Source organism: Podarcis muralis, chromosome 7, assembly GCF_964188315.1.
Source record: "Podarcis muralis chromosome 7, rPodMur119.hap1.1, whole genome shotgun sequence".
Taxonomy (NCBI): domain Eukaryota; kingdom Metazoa; phylum Chordata; class Lepidosauria; order Squamata; family Lacertidae; genus Podarcis; species Podarcis muralis.
Genome location: NC_135661.1, coordinates 16,639,133 through 16,664,413, shown reverse-complemented (window position 1 = coordinate 16,664,413; position 25,281 = coordinate 16,639,133). Strand labels below are relative to the sequence as shown.

The 25,281-nt window shown below is 45.3% G+C and overlaps 1 protein-coding gene across 3 annotated transcripts in view; it reads left to right on the top strand.

The window, feature by feature from the left end:
* TP73 (tumor protein p73) overlaps positions 1 to 24,928 on the top strand; it is a 74,102-nt gene extending 49,174 nt beyond the window's left edge. The window contains exons 4-13 of one of the 3 annotated variants that reach the window (XM_028740983.2): positions 6,879 to 7,065; positions 7,648 to 7,763; positions 10,857 to 10,966; positions 12,716 to 12,858; positions 13,400 to 13,488; positions 13,924 to 14,048; positions 14,447 to 14,601; positions 16,163 to 16,295; positions 17,130 to 17,223; positions 20,503 to 24,928. In XM_028740983.2, the coding sequence (XP_028596816.2) occupies positions 6,879 to 7,065; positions 7,648 to 7,763; positions 10,857 to 10,966; positions 12,716 to 12,858; positions 13,400 to 13,488; positions 13,924 to 14,048; positions 14,447 to 14,601; positions 16,163 to 16,295; positions 17,130 to 17,223; positions 20,503 to 20,823 (1,473 nt within the window). In that variant the 3' untranslated portion in view covers positions 20,824 to 24,928. The remainder of the gene's footprint in view (positions 1 to 6,878; positions 7,066 to 7,647; positions 7,764 to 10,856; positions 10,967 to 12,715; positions 12,859 to 13,399; positions 13,489 to 13,923; positions 14,049 to 14,446; positions 14,602 to 16,162; positions 16,296 to 17,129; positions 17,224 to 20,502) is intronic. The other 2 variants (XM_077931313.1, XM_077931312.1) reach the window with 2 other exon arrangements.
* Positions 24,929 to 25,281: the final 353 nt, after the last annotated feature.

Below are 25,281 nucleotides of genomic sequence, written 5' to 3'. Positions count from 1 at the left end.
ATCATCTATCTATCTATCATCTATCATCTATCTATCTATCTATCTATCTATCTATCTATCTATCTATCTATCTATCATCTATCTATCATCTATCTATCATCTATCTATCTATCTATCTATCTATATCTATCTATCTATCTATCTATCTATCTATCTATCTATCTATCTATCTATCATCTATCTAATCTATATCTATCTATCTATCTATCATCTATCATCTATCTATCTATCTATCTATCTATCTATCTATCTATCTATCATCTATCTATCTATCATCTATCATCTATCTATCTATCATCATCTATCATCTATCTATCTATCTATCTATCTATCTATCTATCTATCATCTATCTATCTATCTATCATCTATCTATCTATCTATCTATCTATCTATCTATCTATCTAATCTATCTATTTCTCTCCCCCCCCATTGTTCCCAATGTAGATCTTAATTTTTCATCCTTTTCCCCAATGCAGATCTTTATTCCACCACAACCCTTGTTCCTGGTGTAGTTCTTCATTCACCCCCTTCTTCCCTGGCTGGGGGGCGTTTCGTGTTCGCCTCAGGTGCCAAAATGTATTGGGCCAGCCCTGTGGGGAAGGAATAGCCAGCAAAATCCTGTGACAGCCCCCACCTCCCTCACGCAGTGAAAGAACAATCACCTTATCTCAGCATGTTCATAAAATACAAGGGATGTAGAGCCTATCAGAAACTGCCCCTCAAACAGGGGCGCCAACTTGAATAAAATACTGTGGGGGCCAGGTAAGCCCCACCCCACATAATCAATCACATGAAACAGCAGATGCACACCATTTGAATGACAATGCCCATCAACTTTGGGGGGCCCTAGCCCCCTCAAGTATTTTATTGGGGGGCAGAAGGGACCGCGGCCCCTAGGTGTTCACTCCTATGTCCTCAAATGACTCCACCTTGAACTCCATACAGAATGCTTTTTCTTTGGCAAAAAAGGAATGGGGGGGGGAGAGAATTATTAGTTTTCATGATAGCAATTATTCAAAATTTACTGCTCTTGTGCAACTTTTGGGCTGATGGGCTTGGAATGTGACAAAAATTAATCAGGCAACAAAGCAGGCGAACTGTATAAATTAGGAGGAGTGTCAGTATAAGTTGGGCTTTTCCTTACATTTTTTTTCCAAAATCTGAAGTCTGTCTGTAACAGTGGCTTGAACTTTGTGAAGACCAGAAAATTAACTATTGCATTTCAAAGCTGGAGTCTTTCCACTAGGAAAATGGCATTTGCACTTCTGCTGTGTACTCTGTTGGGTGTGTGTGTGGAGGGTTTAGAAACTATAAGCTTGAAGTTGACAAAGCATGCAGATGCACAATGGGATGAGGAGGAAAGGGAAGGGAGTCAAGGAAGAAAGTATTCTGCGTCATGGGGATCTCCCTTCAACTGAGTTCAACTGGGTTTCAGGCAGGGGTCTTTCCCAGCCCTACCTGAAGATGCCAGGGACTGGACCTGGGGGCTTCTACATGCAAAGCACGTGCTCTACAACTGACCCATGCCTCTTTCCAGATCAATGCAGAGGGGAGATTCGGTACTACACCAATATCCCACCAGATGTCCAAACATTAACAAAGAGGGTTGCCACCTTTTTGTGTGTGTGTGTGTGCCCCAGAGACTCTAATAGCAATGTGGCAGGGGGTAAGTAATGGGCTGTGCAATCACTTGCTAAATTATCAGTGTCAGGTTGCCATTGTCTTTACCTGTTCAAAGCTCTTTTTCTTTTTTTTGGAGCTGGGTATTCTAGATTTTTCAACAGTGAGGTCTTGTTATTCTCGGCTTCCACCTCAAGCCAACTTGTCCCAGCATATCCATGCAAGGAGCAAACTCAGTGTGAATTTTTGGGATCTCTGAGCAAAGGTGCTTGCTCTGGCATGTTGGGGAAACCCCTCCCATTCTCAGTCCTTGCCATGAAAGAGAGAGAGAGAGGCCAACCAAATAATCAGGATACCACTGGTGGGTGCAGAGAGGTGTGCCTAATAGAGGCTGGTCCACAATGGGTGGCAAAGTGGGCCTGTGGTCTTTGCTAGGGATGTTTGCATTCAAACAAGAAGCTACCGAATTCGCACTTCTTGGACCACTACTTGAACCGAAATGCAGCTGTCATTCAGAATTTGCATTTTGCAGGGCTGCTCTCCTGCCAATGTTTGCAACAGCAACAAAAAAATGCATATATGGGGGGGGGTACGTGAATTATAAATGAACATGTTAGAGAAAAATGACATACACAAATGCATTGTACAGTATATGGGAAAATTGCTAGCAGAAGTGTGTACCTGAGTCAAAAGCATTAATTACAGTAGGTCTACTGGGAGAAGGATTTAACTGGATACAACCATGTGCATTTGTACTTTGTCTTATGTCATGTGGTGGTACCCTGCTCAGATAGCTTTCTCTGTAGACAGACAGAGAGACAGGTAGATAATTAGCATGAGCTGTGCCTGGTGGTGATGTATCTATTGACTGAACGCGGCATAGCTCCGCTTCTCGCTCCTGATCATACACCTGCATGTGGCTATTGAAAACAAAAAGGAGTTCGGCAAGTAGAATTATGTATAATTTATTATTTCAAATTTTAATTAGTTATACTTAGTTATACCACGTTGTTTATACAAAAGTTCAAAGTAGCTTACATTTAAAACTAACTAACTAGCCGTCAAACTATGGAAATGGTTTAAGCTGACTTTGGCTGCATACACACTATGCAGTGCAAAAATGAAGTTATTCTCAATCTTGAGTCATTCAAGCTCATCTTCAACATGCTGCTTCTATCTAGATTGAGTCTAGATCCTGCTGCCCACAAGGGTTGGTGCAATTACTTGATATACATCTGAAAACCCTCCCCTTGGTTAGGTTAGCCATGCCTTTTCCTCCTTGCACCTGCCTGAGGTGAATGAAGGAGGAAGTGGCGATTGTGATCTTGGCATATGACCACACCTGCACAGTGTCATCGGACAGGTGTGGATGCATCTTCCCTCCATTGCCGGCCCCGCCTACACCTGTTTTCTAATGGACATGCTGTGGAGTAACAGAAGATCAATCTGCAATGAGCTTTTATTTTCAGAATGAAACCGATTCCTCAAGAAACATTTGCCCATCCAAGGCAAAGAAAGAAAGAAAGAAAGAAAGAAAGAAAGAAAGAAAGAAGACGTACTAAATCTAGATTGTGCGTGGACAATGTCAGTGAAACAAGTACTCAGTCTCCATTGATTCCAGAATAAAATGGCATGTGTATGCAGCCTTTGAGTACTTGTCAATCAATTTCTCCCTGTCAGCATAACCTATTAGATGATTGGGATCAATTGGAACTATAACTGGATGGGTGGATTGAACTGCTTTGTATCAGAGATCTGCAATACTTTTTCTACTATTTCATTATCACTTTTGGGTTGTTTTTTTAAGGATCCTAATTTGTTCCATTATAACTCAACTGAACTTAGTATTAGATTTACATTCCCAACTTTCTTCTAAGGTGCTCAAGGTAGCATATAGTGTTAGGAACAACCCTTAGAGGTAGGTTAGGCTGAGAGATTGTGACCAGTACAAGGTTGCTCAACAAGTGGAGGATTTGAATCCAGGTCTCCCAGATCCTAGCTTAGCCCTCTAACCACTACACCATACTGGCATTAATTTAGTTGTTTGTTCATTTGGATTTTGTATTCATTTTGTTGATCATTTCCTCTTTTTTCTTTTTAAAACAGTTTTTTAAAATAAAAAATACTTTTGTTTTGGAATCCAGCAGCAAAGCTGGATTCTGGAGCCATTCCACAAGACCCCCCCCTTTCAGACCCCCCCCCAAATTCAGCATTTCTGAAGGGGGGAAATGGTGCCCCCCCCCACTAGTAGTTGTCATTTCCCCTCTAAAAGAACTATGCAACATCGAGGGCATTCTGGGAGGCAATAAATGATGGCCACTAGTTACAGGACTCAGCTACATTTGTAAAGATAAAGCGCTTTATATGTGTTATAACACTATGACACCGACAGAACTTCCCTGTATGAAGTTTACAATGTGTTTAACTGAATTGCTTCTTTGATGTATCTAGATCCAGCCACAATTACAGATGTCAGCTCTATAACCATAAGCACCAAAACACACCAGTGCTTCCCTCACACCTCTAATAGGAGAACAAATGGGCATGAGCTGCAGTTCCACATCTGACTCAATAATTCATTCCTCTCTGCATTAATTTCAGAACATATCTGAAAACTGTACTGAGAGGTACACATTCAGCCAAATTTTCCATTCGTTCTGAAATGAATTTTGTAAAGGGCTATAACTCAGTGGTAGATAACTCATCTACTTTGCATGCAAGAGGTCTCAGGTTCATTCACTGCTGTCCCAGGTAGGGCTAGAAAAAAAAGCGCTACCAGAAGTCCTGGAGCATTGCTGTTGGCCCATGTAGACAGTACTGAGTTAGACAGACCCATGGTCTAGCTTGGAAGCTTCCTATACAGTCGTACCTTGGAAGTTGAACAGAATCCATTCCAGACGTCCGTTCGACTTCTAAAAGGTTCGACTTCCAAAGCGCGGCTCCTGCAGCCAATCAGAAGCCGTGGAAGCCCCATCAGATGTTCAGCTTCCCAAAGAACGCTTGAAAACTGGAACACTCACACTTCCGGGTTGGCACCATCGGTAATGGCGGATTCCCTCTGACTCTGAGGGACCTAGCTCTGCGGGAATCGGGTCTTACCGCTACGGCGAAGCGGGGACCCTTCTAAAATCACAGGCGGGTGAAGCCTGTGACCGTGGGACTCGGCGGGCACCTTTCACGCCCCCCCAATTTGTGTTTTTTTAAGATTTCAAAGACAATAGATTACATAAATGAACAGAGAAAAGACATAATAAAAAAAATAAAAAATAAAAAAAATAAAAAAAATACAAAATACAGTAAAAAGATAAAAAAAACACTTAAAAACAAATCAATCTTTCCATACCTTACATTTCATTTCCTAGTTTCCCTGACCTCCTCTCACCTCCCTTTTTTGTATTCCATTTCAATTGGTTAATTCAGCAATTCCTTTCCCTCTTTGTTTTTATCTTAATCTTTTAACTTAATAAGTTATAGCTTTATATTTTCACCTGTTAACCATCCATCTTTACATACACCTTTATATCATTACTGCTAAACCCACTTAACTTCATTCTGACATCATTCTAAAGGTAAAGGTAAAGGTACCCCTGCCCGTACGGGCCAGTCTTGACAGACTCTGGGGTTGTGCGCCCATCTCACTTAAGAGGCCAGGGGCCAGCGCTGTCCGTAGACTCTTCCAGGTCACGTGGCCAGCGTGACAAAGCTGCATCTGGCGAGCCAGCGCAGCACACGGAAACGCCGTTTACCTTCCCGCCGGAGCGGTCCCTATTTATCTACTTGCACCTGGGGGTGCTTTCGAACTGCTAGGTTGGCAGGCGCTGGGACCGAGCAACGGGAGCGCACCCCGCCGCGGGGATTCGAACCGCCGACCTTTCGATCGGCAAGCCCTAGGCGCTGAGGCTTTTACCCACAGCGCCACCCGCGTCCCTGACATCATTCTAGCATTCATTAATTTTGCAGTATTTCTGTAAATAGTCTTTAAATTTCTTCCAATCTTCTTCCACCGACTCTTCTCCCTGGTCTCGGATTCTGCCAGTCATTTCCGCCAATTCCATATAGTCCATCACCTTCATCTGCCATTCTTCCAGGGTGGGTAAATCTTGTGTCTTCCAATATTTTGCAATAAGTATTCTTGCTGCTGTTGTAGCATACATAAAGAAAGTTCTGTCCTTCTTTGGCACCAATTGGCCGACTATGCCCAGGAGAAAGGCCTCTGGTTTCTTCAAGAAGGTATATTTAAATACCTTTTTCATTTCATTATAAATCATCTCCCAGAAAGACTGATCTGTTTTTAACTGTTTTTACTTTGTATTTTCTTTCTCTCTCTTTTTTTTCTTTCTTATTTTTGTAAAATGTTGTAACTTTAATAAATATCTTTTAAAAAAGGGGGAAAAAAGAAAACTGGAACACTCACTTCCGGTTTTTGATCGTTCGGGAGCCGGAACGTTTGACTCCCAAGGTGTTTGGGAGCCAAGGTACGACTGTATTTCTTTGAATGCATATCCCTACTTATGAATGCACACACCTGATTTAGGCATGCTACATAGAATCATAGAATTGTAGAGTTGGAAGGGACACTGAGGATCATCTAGTCCAACCCCCTGCAAGGCAGGAATATGCAGCTGTCCCATACGGGGATCAAGCCTGCCACCTTGGCATGATCAGCACCACACTCTAACCAACTGAGCTATCCAATGCCTGTCAAAAACCCACAAGCAGGACCCTGGCACAAGAGTGCTCTTCCCTCCTGTGGTTTTAAGCAAGTGGTATTCAGAAGCATTATGGCCTCTGATCATGGAGGAAGGCTACTGTTGATAGCATTATTCTCTATGAATTTTCCCAATCCTCTTTTAAATCCGTCCAAGAGGGTGGCCATTGCTGTCTCCTGAAGGAGTAAGTTCCATAATACTTTCTTTTTACCTGTTCTGAATCTTCCAGCCTTCACCTTCATTGGATGTCCACAAGTTTTAATGTTGCCTAAACTTTTTATGAACACTTTCTAATGCTACAATATCTCCTTTGGAGGTGAGGTGATCAGTATTCCAAAAGTGGTTGCACCATAGGTTTGTAGAAAGACATCACAACTGATTCTGCAACTTGGCAAATGCAAAGGTCAGTGCTGGTTAGGAGGAGAACAGGTTCTCCAAATCCACCTTCCAGGCAGATGGGTTGTCCCCTCTTGGTGGCCGTCCATGGAGAACGAATGAGAAGTTCTAGCACACTCCCATTCACATTTGCACCTTGTTCTTCTTTCCAGTATTCCCCGTTGCTCAAGAAGCTCTACTGTCAGATTGCAAAGACGTGCCCCATCCAGATCAAAGTGTCCACGCCTCCTCCTCCGGGGACTGTCATCCGAGCCATGCCAGTCTACAAGAAGGCGGAGCATGTGACAGAAGTGGTGAAGCGGTGTCCAAACCATGAGCTCGGGCGCGACTTCAATGACGGTGAGATCAGGTTCAGCAAGAAATGTGTGCCGTTGTTTCTCAAGAAGTTCTGGAATGCACTGGGTTGTCTCCAGCTATGATTTACTCAGAACAGACCCACTGAAATCAGTGGAACTTAGTTATCCATAGGACCATAAAACTCTAGAGTTGAAAGGGACCCAACAGGCCATCTGGTCAATCTTCATGTCTATTCATTTCAATGTGTCCACTTTGAGCAGGGCTCACACTGAATATGACCCTCTGCCCCCTTATAATGGCTTGTCCATTGCGATTAGTTTGGCAGAAGGCAGTGAGAGCAACACTAGGCAGCACCAGAGCCAATGAGAGGCAAAGTTCATCCCTTACTGATGTCAAGACAGCAGGCACATCAGGGCAGACTGAGGTTGGTAAGGTGGATTGCTTCCCCCCAGCAGCCAGTCATAAGGACAATCTTGTTGGCTTACATTACGATGGGTCTTGGCCTCACAGGAATTTCTGCTGTTGATGTTGACATTCCGTTGAGTGGCATTTCTGGCTTCTCCATCCAAAAAGGCAACTAAGGGAGCAAATACTTGCAGTTAAGCCTGCTTTTTGTCTTCACAGGTCTCTCGGCTCCTGCAAGCCACTTAATCCGTGTGGAAGGCAACAACCTATCTCAGTATGTGGATGACCCTGTAACTGGGAGGCAGAGCGTGATGGTTCCTTATGAACCTCCCCAGGTAATCTGACTTGCTAATGGGGGGGGGGGGAGCAAGGTTCGAAGCAATAGGCATAATTTCTCTCTCTCTCTTTTGCGGGTGGTGGGTTATTAGACCTCTTGAGGCTCAGAGCCAGAGGGAGGAGCCAGGGAATCCACAATGTTGATTGGAGAACAGGGTGGAGCTTTCAGGAAAAGCATGCTTCTCATGTAGAGGCAGCTACTGGCAGACTGAAGTTTTAAATTCACTATTCTCACCACTATATGGTAACAGCCAGAGGTTTCACATACACACAAGCCCTGCACTCATCTCTCCATCCAGGCACACAAGAGGCAGTATATCAGTCGCCTAGAATAAAATATTGGAGGGGCCCAGGGAAGCTCCGCTCTGCATAATCGATCACATGATGTGGTGCAGTGCACTATTTGCATGGCAATGTCCATCAACTTGGGGGAGGCCCTCAAATATTTTATTGGGGGGACCGAAGACCCCTTGGCCCCTAGGAGTTGGCTCCTACCATCACAGTCAAGAAGGAGGCAGAACAGGGCCATTGAGAGCTATTGTGTGAGGATAGGGGAAAGGGTGTTGTCTGAGAAGAGTTTCAAGGGCCATATAGAAAGACCCTTGAGGGCCACATCCAGCTCTTGGGCCTGAGGTTCCCCACTCCTGCTGCACAGAGTGCAGCCTCCCACTGTGTGGGAAAGGAAGAGGACACCGGTGCAAATCAGGTTTCTCCACTTCTAAGGGCCAAGCTTCTAAGGGACTTGGGTGGTGCTGTGGGACTCAGGTGGCGCTGTGGGTTAAACCACAGAGCCTAGGACTTGCTGATCAGAAGGTTGACGGTTCGAATCCCGGCGACGGGGTGAGCTCCTGTTGCTCGGTCCCTTCTCTTGCCAACCTAGCAGTTCGAAAGCACGTCAAAGTGCAAGTAGATAAATAGGTACTGCTCTGGCCGGAAGGTAAACGGCGTTTCCATGCGCTGCTCTGGTTCGCCAGAAGTGGCTTAGTCATGCTGGCCACATGACCCGGAAGCTGAACGCTGGGTCCCTCGGCCAATAAAGTGAGATGAGCGCCGCAACCCCAGAGTCGGTCACGACTGGACCTAATGGTCAGGGGTCCCTTTACCTTTACCTTTAAGGGCCAAGCATGTTAAATATGCTTTAAAAGGCAGCAGGGAGGAAGCAGTATTTAAGCTGGCCGGTTTTTATTCTGAAGGAAAAGCAGCTACGCGTGAGCATTGCCCAGTCTTAATCCACCACCCAGGTTGTAGCTCAGTGGCAGAGCATTTATTTTGCATGCAAATGGTTCCAGGTTCAATCCCCAGCATCGCCAGGTAGGACTGGGAATGTCCCCCTTTCATGAAAGATAAGCTAGTTGGACTGATGGTCTGACTAGATACAATGCAGCTTCTTTAACAGCTCCTCATCTGGAACCATGAAAACTAGAATCTTACTTTCACTTTAAGGACTGGAAATGTCCCCTGCCTGAAACTCTCAAGACGGCTGCCAGCCAGTGGAGACAGTACTGAGCTAGATGGATCAATAGCCTGTCTTAGCATAATGAAGGGCTGCAGCTAAGTTGCAGAGCATCTGTTGTGCGCGAAGAAGGTCCCAGGTATCTCCAGGTAGGGCTGGGAATATCCCTGTGTCTGAAATCCTGGAAAGCCACTGGCAGTCAGCATAGGCAATCCTGATCTAGCTGGACCATTGGTCTCACTTGGTGCAAAGCAGCCTCCTAACTTTCGCCTTACCTTCCTTCTGCATTCAATGAACTAGGGATCTGGGGGTATGACATATGTACCGCCAATGTTTGCAAACCCCAGGAAGGAAAACCAGGTGTTGGCTGCATCTGCATTCAGGATGGGAACACCTACCAGGTGTGCTCTGCATCCTCGCCTGTCAAGAAGCACACCTGTAGCTCCTCGCTCTTTAAAGGATATGCCCAGCTTCTACTGCTCTAAACTCACATACACTGCAGCATCTCGAAGGAGGAAAAATGCAGGAGAATTTTAGGGGGAAGCCCAGAAGGAAAAATGAAGACTGCTTATAGGAAGGCTTGGATCTCCCCCTACTGTTGGGCATCATTACTGCAACTTTGATTCCACGCTCATCTTGCAATGCTTCATGCCAAAGAGCTCCAAGTGGCATGTGTAGTTCTCCCCTTCCCATCTTATACTTACAACAACCCTGCGAGGTAGGTCAGGCTGAGAAATAGTGACTGGCCCAGGGAAATCCAGCAAGCTTCATGGCTGAGTGAGACTTGAACCTGGGTCTCCAGAGCCTTTGTCTGCCACTCTAACCACTACACCACACTAAGCCTCTGCTTTCCACTTCAGGAAAAGGTCCGAGACCTCGAAAGGTCACCTACATTGGGGTGGGCAGAAGATTTACTAGTGGAGTTCTGAATGATCTTTCATAGATCAGCAAGGATTCTGACTCCTGTTTGTTTAATGATAGATGCAGCAACAACAAAGGTTTCCCCCTTATAAATTTCACCCTCTAAACTGTTTTTGTTTTTGCTTTTTTGGTGGAGGAAGGAGGCTTGTTTATGGGGTCTATTATTATTATTATTATTATTATTTACCCTGCCTTTTTCCCTGACAGGACTCAAGGCAGCTTACAGATAAAAGTGAGAACTGCTAAAAACGTAGACGAAAACAAACATTTAAAATGTTCTTAAACCATGCCAGCATATTGGACCTCCACACAAATAATTTTGGGAGACTTGGGACTTAAAGACGAATAAGAATTGGCTGTTTGGTTTGTGAAATTGTGGGTTGAATTTGGGATCCTGCCCTTGCACAGCCCTTCCTTTAGATTAGTACTGTCTACAATGATTGGCAGTGCCTCTCCAAGGTTTCATACTGCCTTACTTGGAAATGCCAGAGATTGAACCTGGGGCCATCTGCATGCATAGCAGATGCTGTACTGCTGAGCCATGCCTTTTCCTCAAACCCATTCCCATCCAGCCGATCTCTTCTACTCTTAACCTTTTCCCCTTTCCTTTTCCAGCAAATGGGCCAGATCCCCACCCACCTCCAGCTATAATAATAATGTTATGCATATCCCAGACATGGCTCACCACACCTTCTCCCCCCTCTTTCTCCTTCGGCAGGTGGGTACCGAATTCACCACCATCCTCTACAACTTCATGTGCAACAGCAGCTGTGTGGGTGGAATGAACAGGAGACCCATCCTCATCATCATCACCTTGGAGACCAGAGAGTGAGTCAGTCATGTGAACACCAGCTCTCCAAGAGGACATGCATCTCCCCAATGGACAGTCAGATGAGTGGGGTTGATTTGTGCTGGGTTGGGAAGGTAGATGAAGATTGGAGCCGTGCCTCTATAGGGGGTATTCCCGTGAAGACAGTTTGGAAATGCATGCGAATTGCAGCCAACAGGTTGCTTACTGGCGCATACTTTTTAGACTGGCCTTATGTCAAGTGCACTGGGTTCCGATCTGTTTCCATGCCAAACCCAAGGTGATGGTTCTTACTTCTGATGTGCTAAACCACATGTAGGAAGCCAGTGAATCCCTGACCATTGGCCATGCTGGGTGTGTGTTGTCAGAATTTGAATTAGGGACAAGAGGGGAAAGGTTGGATCCCATCCCCCACTACCCACACCAAGTCAGCCCTCCCTCTAATGCTATTAACTGAAGAAATAACAGCAGGAGATGGATTCACCAACTCCTGTGTTATATCTAGTTTGGCCCTAACATACCCAGAGTCAGGCTTTGGACCTTCCTCCTTTGTTATCATTCTTCTGCTTCCCGCTGCTGCCACCACACAGCCGCTCATGGAAGTATGCAAAGTTATCCCCTTCCCATTTGACAACTAGTACAGTGGTTTAGTGTATCAGCTTAGCACGTAGGAGACCTCAATGTCTCCTGATCTGAACCCACCCAGACCCTTAGATCTCTTCTGAGGTCCTCTACTGGGTTCCTTCTTTAAGGGAGGCTTGGAGAAGGATGGTGAGGTAGAGGTCCTTCTCAGCTGTGGCTCCCAGACTGCAGAACACTCTCCCCAGTGAGCCCCACCTGACACCTTCATTGACATATTGTTGATGCCAAGTAAAAATGTATCTTTCCCCACTTCAGGCTTTTGATACACTAGGAAGATTATCGTTTTTGCTGCTAAACTTTCCACGGCCATTCTTTTAGGGAGGGATTGTTTTGAATATTTTTGTGGCTTGCACTTTTTTTTAATGAATGTGTTAACATTCCAAGACATTACACTGTATTCATGTTTTTATGTTACTGCTAATCACAGTAACAAGTCTAATAATAATTATAATAATTATAAACAAGGTCGCCGGGTTGCATCCAACTATGTTCTGCTCAGAGCAGACCCCGTGAAATTAATGGACTCAAGGTAGTCATGTCCATAGGTTTCAGTGGGTCTTCTCTGGGTAGGACTAACATTAGATACAGCCCACTGTTGGTATAGAAGTTTGTTGTTGTTGTTGTTTAGTCGTTTAGTCGTGTCTGACTCTTCGTGACCCCATGGACCAGAGCACGCCAGGCACTTCTGTCCTCCACTGCCTCCCGCAGTTTGATCAAATTCATGCTGGTAGCTTCAAGAACACCATCCAACCATCTCATCCTCTGTCGTCCCCTTCTCCTTGTGCCCTCCATCTTTCCCAGCATCAGTGTCTTCTCCAGGGAGTCTTCTCTTCTCATGAGGTGGCCAAAGTACTGGAGCCTCAGCTTCATGATCTGTCCTTCCAGTGAGCACTCAGGGCTGATTTCCTTAAGAATGGATGCGTTTGATCTTCTTGCAGTCCATGGGACTCTCAAGAGTCTCCTCCAGCACCATTATTCAAAAGCATCAATTCTTCGGCGATCAGCCTTCTTTATGGTCCAGCTCTCACTTCCATACATCACTACTGGGAAAACCATGGCTTTAACTATACGGACCTTTGTTGGCAGAGGTTTACGTCTGCTGAATTGACATTGTCTTTGCTTCTCAGCGGACAGGTCTTGGGGAGGAGGTCATTTGAAGGCCGAATCTGCGCTTGTCCCGGCAGAGACCGGAAAGCGGATGAGGACCATTACCGAGAGCAGCAGGCACTGAATGAAAGCGTGGCGAAAAACGGCAACCCAAATAAGCGGAGTAAGTCTTTGGGTTGTGGATCATGGGCAGCATTCAAGAAAGGACAGCTGCTCCCAACCTGCTGCTTGTTACTGAAGTCAATACTGAGCGAGCTGGGCCTATGGACTGGTCTGGGATAAGGCAGCTTCCTATATACCAAAAGTTAAAATGACTGAAATGACTGAAGCTAATTGGCCGTAGGTTCCTAGGTATGAACAGGGCTTTCAGGACCATGGACAGGTCACTGGAAGCTGCTTATCTATTGCTGCATGAAATAAAAGAAAATACTTCTTCATACAGCAAATGGTTAACCGGTGGAACTCGCAACCATGGGAGCCAGCAATGGCCACCAGCTTGGGTGGTTTTAAAAGCAGGTTAGACAAATTCACAGATAAGTCTTATCTATAGCCATGATGGACCGTTGAGGCAGCAATGCATTACGCCAGCTTGAGCTGCAGGTTCTCCGCCATTCTCCCCAAGATGCCTTTGTACTGTCGCAACCTTGGCTCAAATTAAGCCCTGTCTAATAGCAGTCATTGTTTCCTTGTCTCCCCTCAACCAGCTTTCAAGCAAAGTCCTCAAGGTATTCCAGCACTGGGCGCTGGAGTGAAGAAAAGGAGGCATGGGGAAGAAGAGACATATTACGTACCTGTAAGTAGCACCTGAGACTGGTTTGTGTTTGTGTGCATATGCAATGCTGTACAAGTGTCAAGCCACTCTAGCACGCTTTAAGAAAAACTAGATCACGGCTTTCCAACGTGGCACGCACAGTCACCAGTGAACTCACCACTGCCTCCTATGATGCCTGCAAAAGGTCCCAATGAACATTCCCCCCCCCCAAAAAAAAAAAGATCCATTGCACATTTGAACTGTGATCATAGAACTATTGAGTTGCAAGGGACACCAAGAGTCCAAGAGTCATCTTGAGAGGTGATGGGCTCTGCTACTCTGGAGGGATGAAAGCAGAGGCTGCAGCCACAGATCCTGCACTGAACAGGGGGAAGGTTAGTTTGGATGACACCCCCCCCCCCAAGGTTCCCTTCCGATTCTTTTGATTCTAACTCACATCTGTTCTCCTTGATTCAGGTACGTGGCAGAGAGAACTTTGAGATCCTGATGAAGATCAAGGAGAGCCTGGAGCTGGTGGAGCTGGTTCCGCAACAGCTGGTCGACTCCTATCGCCAGCAACAGCAGCAGCTCTTGCAACGCCAGTAAGTCCCCAAATTGTCTTTTCCCACTTTTCCCCTAAAACAACTTGCAGCACTATTAGGGTGAACAGGGTGCTGGAGGAGGATGGGGACAAAAGAAGATTTAGTTGGGACTGCCTCTAATTCGCTCTGGCACCACCTGTGTTGCAAGCCACTTTGTATTTTTACAGAAGAGAGGATTCTATGTTTTCAAAACCATTCAGCAAATTTCAAGTATTTCAAGGATGGTTAACCCTTTGGTCCATCAGCTATTGCAGGATGGCAGTTTGCATGAGAGCGCAAGTTTAAATAAGCTGATTGATTGATTGATTGAATGAATGAATGAATGTGTACTGGAGCAAACTTCTCCTACCCTCCCACTCATCCCTGCCCCTGACCACCAAACTCCATTCCCCATGCAGGACTCACCTTCAGCCTCCTTCTTCCTATGGCCCAGTTCTCTCGCCAATCAACAAGCATCACACGGGAGGGATCAATAAGCTGCCGTCCGTCAACCAGCTCGTGGGGCAGCCCCCGCAGCACAGCTCCGGCGCTGGGACCACCCTTGGGCCGATGGGTAAGGCAAGGCACCTAATGCAAAAGGCCAAGAATGTTTTCTTATTGTCTGTGCAGCACCCTTTCTCTGAATCTTCCTAGTTCCCTACAGAAAACCCTGTCATTTCATTTCCTGTAGTCAAGTTCAGTGTGCCCGTATTTTGGGCTTCTTGCATGCTACCTGAGTCAGCCTCTCAGGGCTGTATAGGGTGAGATATATAGTTTTCTAAATAAAACAGAAAGCCTCGCTCTTCCTCTTGGAACCGAGATGGGGCGATTTGGGAATATGGAAGTGTAAACAGCTCTTTTGTGCTGAGTCAAACCACTGGATCATCTAGTTTATTGTTGTCCACACTGACTGGCAGCAGCTCTCCTGGGTTTCATACTCAGGGGGTATTCTACCTGGAGAAGCCAGGGATTGATCTTGGGGTGGGGTTCTTCATGCAAAGCAGACACTCTACCACTGAACTACAGCCCTTCCCCAAACTTGTGAGAGCTACTTTGTGGTTCCTTTTTCTCTTTTTACAAAACTCCCAAGGTTCTAGCAAACTGGATTCAAGTGTAAAATAATGGCTATCAGGTGTGGGTGGGAAGCCCCTCCAACAGCCAAGAAGAGACGGTGCCATCTGGACTTGGCTGCCCATTTTTTGACCACCCTAAGTCTCTGTTTTAAAAGCAAATGAAATTTAAAATTGCTTTCCTTTCCCACAATGTATTCTTGACTTGTAACTGACCAGCTAAACTGTCTCTGCCTGATGCCTGAGTGAGGAAAATGGGATAGGACATCAAGCTTACACTGAGCTGCAAAATCAACCGCCGTTACCTGGCGGTAACCCCACTAAACTCAGCGGGACTTACTTCTGAGTGAACATAGATAGGTTTGGAGCCATAGATGGCTTTGAATGGGGTAATGGCCCATCACAAAGCCATTTTTGGCTCTTTGTTGTTTTGGCTGCAAAAATTCTAAGAGGGAAATTTATTAACTTTGGAAGGGAACATGCAAGGAAGGACTGTGAATATCTGTTGATGACTGGGTTTTTTGTGTCTATTATGTGCCACACACACACACACACACACACACACACACACACACCCCATTAAAAATACACACTTGTTGCATCAGATGGAACACAGACATGTGCAAAAAGACCCAATTGTTCAAACATCCCTACCTGGGGGTAAACCCAAGTGAACTCAATGGGATTTACTTCTGAGTACACATGCACCCTTGTATTGTGAGACTGTCCTCCTAAGCACCCTTCCCTGGCAGCATGTGCCTGGGGAACAGTGATACTTACACATGGTGCCAATCGATGCCTATGTGCCCACCTTTACCCACTTTGGAGCCAGCACAATGTCCCCGCTAAATACATATATTTTGCATGGGGTAGCCATTTTTTATCATGCCCCACCCCAAGGCATCCATTTTGCGCTACGCTGCAGCCATTTTGTGGCATTTTCTCAACATGCCCTAGGATCCCGTTGGACCCGAAGGGTTGGAAGCCCCTGAGTTGTGTAAGGTTGTACCTGGAATGTATTTTGCAAACTCACCAGGCTGGTTTGCTGCCATTTCTTGAACCCAGGGCCGGGAATGCTGAACAGCCACACCATGCAGTCCAATGGAGAAATGAACGGAGGGCACCCCTCGCAGTCCATGGTCTCAGGGTCGCATTGCACGCCCCCTCCGCCCTACAACCCAGACCCAAACCTTGTCAGGTAGGAAGGAGGTGGCACAACATGGGTCAACTCAGCAACGCCTGCTTTTGTTTTTGTTTAACCACACACTAACCTCTGTAGCAACTGGTTTGCTTAGGCCAGAGCTTTCCAGACTTTTCATGTTGGTGGCACACTTTTTAGACGTGCATCGTTTCGCAAAACAGTAGTTCAGTGTTGCTAGCAAACCGGAGGTTAAACTAACCCGTTATGAGAGATACGGGCACTTATTGCGCCATGACACTTCAGCCGACACACTAACATGTTGCGACACACAGTTTGGAAAGCTCTGGCTTAGGCAATGCTCTGTTGGGAGGAGGGTGGGAGAGAAAGGCGAGCGCTCCGTTCACAACTTGTTTTCTTTAGCTAAGGGATAACAAGATGTTTAAAGTGGCATCACAGAGTTTTAAATGTTTGGTATGGATGTGGCCTAGATGTTTCTGCCCTCCAGCTCCAGCCAGCAGGTCCAAAGGTCATGGATGATGGAAGTTGTAGTCCAGCAACATTTGAAGGGCGCCACGTTGGCTACCCCTGCCTTAAGCCACATTTCCTACCATAGCTGTCCCTATTAACCCACCATATTCTTAAAAATTTATTTCTGCCAGCATTAAATGGGAGCCGGGGCAGGGGGGAGGGGATGCGTTATGGGAACCCATTTCCCCTCAATATTACAAAATATCTTATCAGTTACTGGAGCCATCCTAGGATATGAGAAGCTTGTCCATTATTTTACCATTCCTAGATTAACTTACTGATAAGAGTTTAATGTACCTGAGGACATTATTCTATTTCCCCCCATTATATATCTCTATATTTTTTCTTTTTCTTCTTCTGCAGTTTTTTAACAGGTTTGGGGTGCTCAAACTGCATTGACTATTTCACTTCACAAGGGTTACAGACTCTTTACCACCTGCAGAACTTAACTCTAGAGGTAAATACCGAGAAGATCTGTCGCTCTCTTTCTCTTGGGGCTGCCACTCTCAAAACAACGTTTTTGGGGATGGGATTGCGGGGGGCGGGGGGCGGAGATCTCAAGCAGCTGAAATGCATGCTTGTCACAGGAGAAATATCTTGACGATAATATTAGTTCAACAATAAAGACAATTACCTAGAGCACCCTTCCCCACAACCTTGGGTACTCAGGCATGGTTGAAAAGGCCAAAAACTCAGTGGTAGAACATCTGCTTTGCATGCAGAATGATGATGATGATGATGATAATAATAATAATAATAATAATAATAATAATAATAATAATGTGACTTTCCCACACAATCACCGGTTGCATTTTTGTTCTAATAATATGAAGAGCACATAGCAGAAAATGGTGAAATAATGTGGTCAGTTCTGTCAAGCACTGAACAGTTAATGCAAAACTTCATGCACCTTTCAGAATAATCCAGATTTACTTTGTAAACCACATGGAGTCTCTTTTACGGAAAAAGGTGGTATACTACTACTACTACTAATAATAATATTTATATGCCACCCATTTAACTGGGTTGGCCCAGCCACTCTGGTTGGCTCCCAACAAAATATTAAAAACACAATCAAACGTTAACCATTTAAAACTTCATTGAACAGGGCTGCCTTCAGATGTCTTCTAAAAGTCAAATATTTATTTGTTTGACATCTGATGAGAAGGTCCCTAGTTCAATTTCCAGGTATCTCCAGGTAGAAAATGTCCCCCACCTGAAACCCATCAGTGTAGACAATAGGGAGCTTGCAGGATGATACTGAGCTAGATACATATTCTGAGGGAAAGCACACATTTAAATATGTATCCTGAGAGAAAAACATATTCTGAGAGTGAATACGTGTTAGAAACCGTAATCTGAAAGAAAAATATATTCTGAGAGAAAATATGCCTTTGAATATGTGTTCTGAGGAAGAAACATATTCTGAAAGAGAATACAATGTATTCTGAGGGGAAATGCACAACTGAATATGTATTCTGAGCAAAAAAACACATTGTGAGGAAGAACACACCTTCAAGCACCTTCTCAGAAAAATGCCCATTTAAATGTGCATTCTGTGAGGAAAACATATTCTGAGAGAGAATACAACGTATTCTCAGGGGAAATGCACATTTGAATAAGAATTTTGAATGAAAAACATATGAGAAAGAATACACCTTTAAACACATGAGGGGGGAAAGGCCTATTTTGATATGTGCTCTGAGAGAAAACAGACATTTAGATATGTGTTGTGAGAGAAAATACCTTAAATGTGTGTTCTGTGAGGAAAACATATTCTGAGAGGATACATATTTAAACACATATTCTGAGAAAAGCACACATTTAAACACACGTTCTAAGAGAAAATATGCAATTAAGCATGGGTTTTGTGAGGTGGTTTGTTTTTTTTAATGGCAGATGCAAGGGAATTATAGGAAAAAACATATGAAAGCGGTATGGATCAGAAATTAGGCAGAGTTCTGTATCCCTACCCACTGTCCCCTGAGCAACCTTCCCCAAACCTTCTGCCCTCCTATCATCCTTGCTGATCAGCCATGCTGAGATGGAAATTGGAATCCAGTCATGTCTGGCAGGTTCCAGGCTGGAAAAGACTGCTCTAAGGGAACCCTACACGCATGTCTGCCCAATAAATGCCACATGTTGAGCAGAACCAAGTCTTCACCATGTCATATTTTGGTGCCATGCATTGTATGTCATTTTCCGCTCCAAGCACTGGGCTTCAAGCACTGAACAGAAAACCTGCAGAATAAGGGCTTTTCCTTCCACAAACACTCGGAGCCAGTTGCACAGTCTTAGACTGGAATCAAAAGCTGCTTGCTGCTTAACCCCATAAAGTTTAGCATCGTGTGTTCATTTGTGGGTTTTTTTTAAAAAAAGAAAGATCCAATTTTTGCACGAAGACTTTCCATGTTTCCTGAGTTATGCCCACACCTAACTCCCAACAGAGAAGCCTTTCATAACTTGATGCTCTCCAGACATTTTGGGCTCCAACTCTTTTTGTTGTCATTGTTTAAAAAAAAAACCCCAATGAGGTGCTGATACTCATTTCTTCATAAAAGTTATCTGAGTGCCGGTAAAAAATGGCTGGCATCACCAGCAAGAAAAGAGAGGCAGTGGTACTGCCAACTCCCTGCAAAATAAATCCAAAACATCTGTAGGGCACAACGTTAGGGAAAGCTGTAACAGAGTATCACATTGCTTACTGTTTTAACTAAATTAACACTTGCGCATGAATCCATGGTTGTTTTCATGAGTGGGACTTAAAACTGGCTGTGTTGTAAATCAGTCCTCCAAGAAGAACATGAGGCTTGTTTAGGCCTCTGTGTCTCCTCATTTCCTCCCCCAAATTCTCTCCTGCATGAATCACACATGGAGGGCCAGAGCACTTGCTATGTTAAACGTGTAGTGCTTGGGCCTTCCATGTTTGTTTATTATTTATTTAGCTTGAAATAGTAGCCGTGAGGTAGAGAGATCAGGACTGGATAAGGCAAATCCCTAGAGAGGGATATCGATGGCTATGAGTCACAATGGCTATGTGGAGGGAGGCAGTAATGTTTCTTATTGGAAAACACTGGAGGGAAGAGTGCTCTTGGTGGGCTTTCCAAAGACATCTGGTTGACCTCTGTGAGAACAGGATGCTGGGCGAGATGGGCTGTCGGCCTGATGCAGCAGGCTCTTCTTATATTAAGGTTACCAGACGTCCCCGTTTCCTGGGGACAGTCCCCAGATTTACAAATCACTCCCCATACAAAGTTGGGTGCTGCTGCGGGTTAAACCACAGAGCCTAAGACTTGCCAATCAGAAGGTCAGCAATTTGAATCCCCATGATGGGGTGAGCTCCCGTTGCTCGGTCCCTGCTCCTGCCAACCTAGCAGTTCAAAAGCATGAAGTGCAAGTAGATAAATAGGTACCGCTCCAGCGGGAAGGTAAACGGCATTTCCGTGCGCTGCTCTGGTTCGCCAGAAGCGGCTAAGTCATGGTGGCCACATGACCCGGAAGCTGTATGCAGGCTCCCTTGGCCAATAAAGCGAGATGAGCGCCGCAACCCCAGAGTCGGCCACGACTGGACCTAATGGTCAGGGGTCCCTTTACCTTTTACCCCATACAAAATCCATTGAAGTTGAAAAGTGTCCCCGGATTCATTGGAAAAAAAATCTGGCAACCTGATCTTATATTCTTACAGTTCACCGAGTCCTTTTTGTCAACCCAATCTCCCAAACACCTTTCACTGCAGGATCTTGGAGCACTGAAGATCCCGGAGCAGTACCGGATGATTATCTGGAGGGGACTCCAGGAACTGAAGCAGGGCCACGACTACGGAGCCCAGCAGCTCATCCGCTCCAGCAGCAATGCCTCCACCATCTCCATCGGCACGTCCGGCGAGCTGCAGAGGCAACGTGTCATGGAAGCTGTTCACTTCCGCGTCCGCCACACCATCACCATCCCGAACCGCAGTGGGGCCGATGAGTGGGCGGACTTCGGCTTTGACCTCCCAGACTGCAAGTCCCGCAAACAGTCCATCAAAGAGGAATTCACAGAGGGAGAAATCAACTGAGTGTCTCTAGAGAGGTGCACGGAAACCGGCAAATTAAGGGCAAGGAACTGAACAATTGGACCTGAAAGGTATTTGGCACAACAGCCAGGTGGAACGAGCCTTTCGGGTAGCCACCAAAAAGTATTCTTTTTCAGAGCTTGGGGCAGGACGTGACGGTTGCGCTCTGGAGCTTAAATGCAGTCCTTTGCGATGTACCTTTTCACGAAGGGTAGCTAATTTGGCAGTTGCATTTAGCAGCAGGACATGCACTGGGTTAAAAAACCCCTGTGTTGTGTTGCACTTGGTTGTGTAGCAAACCTGGGTCAAATGTGTATCACAGCATCAAGTACCTTAAGGATATCATGTATCTCATTTTATCTATTCTCTTCCACCTTGTCAGAAAAGTCTCCAAGCCCCTAACTTCTTTAAGTGAGAACAGGGCTGACCTATCGTACATCGTGGGAGGTCTCCATGGCCAACTGGAACCAAACCACTTAAGGACTTATTTTCTTTAACAGACTGCCAAAAAAAAGTGTTTGTTTTTCTACAGTACTTTGCAGAACAGAAAAGCGGCTCTTTATGATTTGATTAACCTGAGGGATATCTGTGTTAGCTGGGTGAAGGCTTTGCCTAGCAAGACAACTTTGTACACACACGTTGTATATACAGTATACTCGCCATGATGTTGTAAGGTTTATTTTCTATGTAAGCTATTGTGAAGAGTTCACAGATGGACAAGGTTTCCCCCCTTTCTGAGGGGGTGCAAAGATGGCATTGTTCTTCCCCTACCCAAGAAAGGAAAACAATTCCACAACTGTTTCTAGAGTCAAAGGTTTATTGCTTTATCAAATCCAAATCATTATTTGGTCTTTGTAATGGATTCCTAAGCAAAACATCAAAAAAGCTATAGTTTTCATCTTTGGGAGAAATGCGCTCTCTGTCCTTACACTTCTCCACACACAAAAACACACACAATGATATATAGTTTGGTGCTAGCTGTTTCTTGCTTAGAAGCCCTATAGATGGCCTATGTTCCCTAGATTTCAGAACAAATTCATGCTTAGGTGATAAGGAGTAGCATTCAGCAATGTGTGTGTTTTATTGGCTGGAGTGCAAAATTTTGCTTTGTAAGAAACTTGCTCTCTTTTTCTTTAAACTTTCTTCTTCTTTTGTCGCAGCACATTTCAATAGACTCCAGAAAGGTAAGAGGTTTTGGAGGGAGTTTCCAAATGCTATGGGACTCCAACTCTCAGCAGCTCCAGGCAGAATGGCCAAAGGTTAGGGATAATGGGAGTCGTAGTCCAACAACATCTGGAAGGACAACTGGTTAGTTACCCTTGCTTTAAAGCAACTCATTCCATCAGGTTGGCCACTTTGGGAACAGAATATAGCTACGAACAAGGGGTATATAATTTTTGTTAAATAAATCATCTGGATAGCTCAATTGGTTGGAGCTCAGTTGATGACTCCAAGATTGCAGGGACAGCTACATATTCCTGCATTGCAGAGAGCTGGACTAGATGAACTTGGTTCCTCATAAGGCTTGGCTATCAGATTCTTGATTCCCTTGATTGCCATCCTCTACCCTCTAGTCCGGGTGCCTAGAATTGGACACAGTACTCTTATAATCCCTCCAGATGTTGTTATCAATTCCAATTCCCATCAGCCCCAACCAACACGGCTAAGTGGCAGGGACGATGCAAGTTGTAGCCTAGCAATACCTGGAAGGCCAGAGGTTCCCCATTCTATCCCAGGTACACATAATCGGTACCTCTGGAAATTTCCTCCTGTTTCTGACCAGGATTTTCGACATTGACTTTCCTTGTTTCACATGCTTCTGCTATTGTACATTTCTGTTTTCTTGTCTTTGCTAAGAACAGTTTGCAATTCACCCATCCTGTTGCAGCATCCAGGTAGAATTTTAGAGCCCCCTTTTGTGACACTGTGTGATTTTGTTTGTTTGTTTGTTTGTTTAAAAGCCCCTTGCAGGGCAAGGGGAAATGTTTTGATTTGGATTTGGGTTTCTTGGTTTTTCAATAGGCTTCTTCTGGACTTCCATCCCTTAAAGAGAGAACTCTTTCAGAGGACTGCCCACTGTAAAGCAGGACACATACATCAGCTGCCCCTGCCCCTGAACTAGCACAGCCAAAATGCTACAGATCTGTCACTCATTAGGCAGCAAAGAAAATCCTTCTCCTTTTCTCTCTCACCCACTTTGCATCACTACTCAGTGACTATCTCTAGGGAGCACCCAGATTTGCACCTTGTTAAAGATCCTGTCTGAAAACTGTGCCTGTGTTTTTGTCCTGCAGGGGCTGAGACTTTGGGAACAGCCAAGATGCAATAGTGCTTATGAAGCAGCAGCAAGTTAAAGCACTTTATGTTGTTCTTTCCCCCACTCTCTCACATCTTCAGTGGTCAGAAAAAAATGCTTTCCCGGAGCAGTATTACTATATATAATTAATCTGTGTGTGAGTGAGTGTGGGTGTGCATCTGCATGCTTATGTTACTAGCAAATTTCAAAATGTTGGGCACACGTCATGAGCAGCTTAAGGAAAAATCCAGAAGCTCTGGAAGCATCCTGGAGTCAGTAGCAGGGATGGGAGAGTACATTTGTTTAGTATGCATGCAAAGGTGAGCCTTCATTCGCACTTTCTGGAAAAATACGAGGACTGAAGCACAGCACAGTAATGTGTACAAACATGCATGTAAAGTGTACTTGTACCTACAGGTATACAAGGTTCACAGTTTGCAAGAGAAAGGCCTATCATATTTTGTCAATTCATAGCCATACTGGAGAACGGAGACCCATGGGATTCACAGAGAGAGTGCATGTTGTTGACCTACCTGGGCTTCAGCTAGAGTTAGGCCTATATACACCTGCCAAAACCACAGCTTACTCTGGTAGATTCAAAACCACGAAAAGGGAAAGAAAGGTGTTGGCACTCTAGATAACTGTAGGGAACTCTGGAGTGGCATCTCTCTTTCCCTCCCCTTCTCTTTCTTTTCCTGCCTTCCTCCCTGTCCCATGTTGAGAAAGAACATATGAGGAAGGAAGCCAGCACTTACAGGCTTCCACGCAGTCTGAAAACCCAGGCTGTCCACAGTGATGGGCTTGTGCCTGTTAGGACTGCGAACCAATGACAGGCAGAACCAACTACAGTGGTTACATATGCTTCAGGTTACATACGCTTCAGGTTACAGACTCTGCTAACCCAGAAATATTATCTCGGGTTAAGAACTTTGCTTCAGGTTGAGAACAGAAGTCGTGCTCTGGCGGTGCGGCAGTAGCAGCAGGCCCCATTAGCTAAAGTGGTGCTTCAGGTTAAGAACAGTTTCAGCTTAAGAACGGACCTCCGGAACGAATTAAATACTTAACCCGAGGTGCCACTGTAACTACTTATGTCCTCCTCCTCTTTCTCTGTGCCGAGTTCTACAAGAGTGAGAAGGCAGGTAAGCTTGGAGGAATCGAGGCTGAAGTTGGTGAGGCAGTGCCCTAATGGACAGGTGTGTGGGGCCCAGCTCCCTATGCCCATAGACATCTATGATGCCTCATTATTAGTTTGACTCGATTTTCCCTGCTGTAACAAGTGGTGCTGAACGAGAGTCCCTTCTGGAATAACCGGGGGCAAAGTTAGATATCCGCTGGCTAATGCTCAGAGGTCCACACTCAGTGTATGGACAAGGCATGGGCTCCCATGCAGCATTGTGCATGAGGCCAAACCAGTACCATGACCCCATTGCCCCTTCTATGGGTGGGGATTCCTTCTCCTTCATGCACAGGTCTTTCATGCAGTTGCATTTCCCAGATGAAACAGGGCAAAGAACAATCCATCTACATTGGTTTGTTCTGGAAATGGCCAGTAAACTTTCTGATGTCTGATACGGCAACCTCTGCATCTCATCCTTCCGGTGGCTGCCTGACCCCTCTCAGGTGTGCGTGCCCGAGCTTTTTGGGATTCACCTTAACATGGGCTTAAGAAACACAAGTGGAGTTTAAACTTTGTCATGAATTGTGAGGTTTCGTTTCGTTTTTATTGTAATGATATCTTTGAGGGGGAGGGGCGGGGAAATGTGCTATTTTTATAGCTTTCTTGGGGTAACACAATAAATGGATTTCAAAGGTGGTTTGACTCAAAAGGGAGAGATGCATCGCTGTTGCACACACATGCACAAATGCGCACCCTTCCTTTCATGCTCCTAGCAAGGGAATTGATTCAAGCCAAAGGGTTGCATTCCCTTCTGGGGGCCACAAGCCAGTGGGAAGGAGCGGGTGCCTTTTCACAGAAGGCTAGTTTCTACACACATTTTCTCTCCTCCATCCTGGCAAGCAAGAAGCATTCTCAAGAGTACAAGGGTACATTCCAGCCAGGCAAAAACACTTGGGTGCAAAACAGAGGGGGTAGGGAGTGTGGCAGGGGAGGGTTGTGCCCTGGGGAGAGCCCTGCATGCCAGATAAAGAGGCATGGAGAGTCTCCT